Here is a 2,732-nt window from a genome sequence, read left to right as displayed (position 1 = left end):
CTGAGGCACAGAAACTCATTTGAAGCAGCATCAGAGCTCCAAAGGCGTTTTCTGCCCTCAATCCGGTGCTGCAGCTCGGACTGAAAACACCACAAAGTCAAACATTTCAACATTTCAGGGCTTTGAACTGAGCTAAAGGGAAAAAAAGGGTTCTGTGAGATGTTGGGGTTTGCAGGAATATTTTGAGAAGCGATCCCAAGGTGATAATTCCCCGTTATCACCCAAAGGGTGATGCTGAAGATTAGCTGCTCCTGTTTGCTGAGGGAAAAATATCAATTTTGGGAGAAAATATTGACTTCACACACTCACACACAGCAGGGAGRGTTTCCAAGCTGGAAAATGATTAAATCTCTTTTTTCTCTGCTGAGCTTTGGATGAAAAGCCATCATTTTTTACAGAAAACTTTTCATTTTCAGTGCTGAAAGCTCAGCCTCTCTCTCAGCAGTTCAAGAAGTTACTGGTTTAGTCCTGTACCTTGCCCTTGACCCTAAAATCCTGAAAATTCATTGAAAATTCAGCTCAGCACAGCCCAAACCACACCCTGTGCAGCAGAACGAGGAAAAAATTAATAAAAACGACACCAATTTATTGCTAATCCTGTGCTTGTGAAAAAAATTACAAAAATGAGGGGCTTGACACGCTGTAAAACCATAAAAAAGGGAATTACAGAGGATAAAAGCAGCGTGGGGAATATGAGAGAGCTTCGTGCTCATCCTGACAGCAAAGTCTGGGCTTTCATTCACAGAATTCCCTCCTTCCCGAGAAATGTGGATTATGGAACAAAWWWKGRWTWWSGRAMMAAATATGGATTAYGGAACAAATATGGATTAGTCTGATATTGCAGACAGGGGAATAAAACCTTCCCAGCTGAAGGATTTGGGATGGATTTCTGCTGAGCTGTCCACCAACAAGCTGAGACCCAGCAGGATGGAAAACCTCTCCACCAGACAACCCAAAAAAAGCAGAATGGCAATGAAAAAATGGCTTTTTTTTTTTTTAAATTTTGGCTCGTGGGAAATRGGGAAGCAGCTCTGGAGGCTGGCACAGACCCAGGGAGGTTCCAGATCTGAGGGGATTTTATCTCCCTGGAAATGCTGCAGCCTCACATTATGGGAAAAAAAAAAACGATGAGATGTAAATATTGGACAAACAAAACAGCTTTACGTGGCATTTAACCACCCCAAACTAAACACAGATGGAAATATTATCAACATTTCCTTTGGAAATTCTCCGGGTGAGCATCACTGGGGCTTCAAGGAGTCAAACAAGGAGATTTCTGCTGATTTTATGGAAAAAAAAATAACCCAAAAGTCGCTGAAAACCCATTAAAATGAGCTGTTAATAAAGGGAAAGGACCTTGACTGCAGGATTTGCTCCATTTAGGGATGGAATATCCAGAATCACCCAAATTCCCATCTTAAATAGCAGCCAGGGGTGAAAAGTTAGCAAAAAGCCCCAAAATCAGCTTGATCTGAAGGTTTATCATCAATCTGCTGGGTTAATTAGGCAGGGAAAAGAACTGGTTAATTAGGGGGGAGCAGAGTTGATTAGGGGGGGATTTTATAGAAAAAAAACAGCCCCAAAAGTCGCTGAAAACCCATTAAAATGAGGTGTAAATAAAGGGAGAGGACCTCGACTGCAGGATCTGCTCCAAGTGGGGATAGAATATCCAAAATATCCCAAATTCCCGCCTTAAATAGCAGCCAGGGGTGAAAAGGTACCAAAAACCCCCCAAAATCAGGCTGATCTAAAGGTTGGTCATTAATCTGATGGGTTAATTAAGCAGAGAAAAGGCCTGGTTAATGAGTGGGGAACAGAGTTGATTAGGGGGGATTTTATAGGAAAAATATACCCCAAAAGTCACTGATAACCCATTAAAATGAGCTGTAAATAAAGGGAAAGGACCTCGACTGCAGGATTTGCTCCATTTGGGGATGGAATATCCAGAATCCCCCAAATTCCCACCTTAAATAGCAGCCAGGGGTGAAAAGTTATTAAAAAACCCCAAAATCAGCCTGATCTGCCTTCCCTGTAGTCCACGGAAACCTGAACAGGCACAGACACCTCGAAAAGCACCAAAAAAAAAGATTTTTTGGGATGAAAAATCCTGGCCCCACTCCCACCTTGAAGCTCCAGCATCATTCCCAGCAGGATGGATTTATTTTTAYAAGGAATTTTATCAAGGCTTAATGAGAATATTACAAAATTTTAAAATTTTAACCCAACTGACACCTTTTCCAACTGGAATTTCAGCTGGGACAGAACCATTCAACAAGGGGCTCAGCAGCAAAATRCAAAGGGATTTTTGAGATGAATTAATTTATTTTAATTTCTTACCTCCTCCTGATCCAACATTTGCTGCTTTAATTTCTCAGCCAGCTGGCTCTGCTGGTTGATCTCATCATCCTGCAACAAAAAAAGAGGTGGAGATTTTTAATTTCTATTCAMAGCTCTCCTCTGATCACTTTTTATTTCCCCTTTCTCCAAAAGAAGTTTCTCCAAAAGAAGTTTTCAAAATAAATTTCTCCAAAAGAAGAATTTTTTAATTAAGTCAGGCACGTTGGAGTGATACGAGAGAAGAGAAAAATAAAAAATATTTTTTTTTTATCACAGAGCTCTGCAGTAAAAACTGTCAGCAGCACATAAATTATAATATTTTGGGTTTGGGATTCCCGTATTTGGGATCAAATTTCTTCTCATTTCCTACAGTGCTGTGCTAAATTCTGCTTCCC

General features: G+C 40.6%; 1 protein-coding gene across 1 annotated transcript in view; it reads right to left on the bottom strand.

Annotated features, from left to right (window-relative positions):
• The window catches only part of LOC130584965 (kinesin heavy chain-like), a 58,344-nt gene that overhangs the window by 23,296 nt on the left and 32,316 nt on the right, over nucleotides 1-2,732 (bottom strand). Inside the window, exon 13 of the mRNA XM_057385260.1 lies at nucleotides 2,338-2,406. Coding sequence (XP_057241243.1) covers nucleotides 2,338-2,406 — 69 coding nt within the window. The remainder of the gene's footprint in view (nucleotides 1-2,337; nucleotides 2,407-2,732) is intronic.

This window comes from Malurus melanocephalus, unplaced genomic scaffold (genome assembly GCF_030028575.1).
Source record: "Malurus melanocephalus ecotype Western Australia unplaced genomic scaffold, MMel_1.1 scaffold_803, whole genome shotgun sequence".
NCBI classification, from domain to species: Eukaryota; Metazoa; Chordata; class Aves; order Passeriformes; family Maluridae; genus Malurus; species Malurus melanocephalus.
This window is presented reverse-complemented; position numbering and strand designations above follow the sequence as displayed.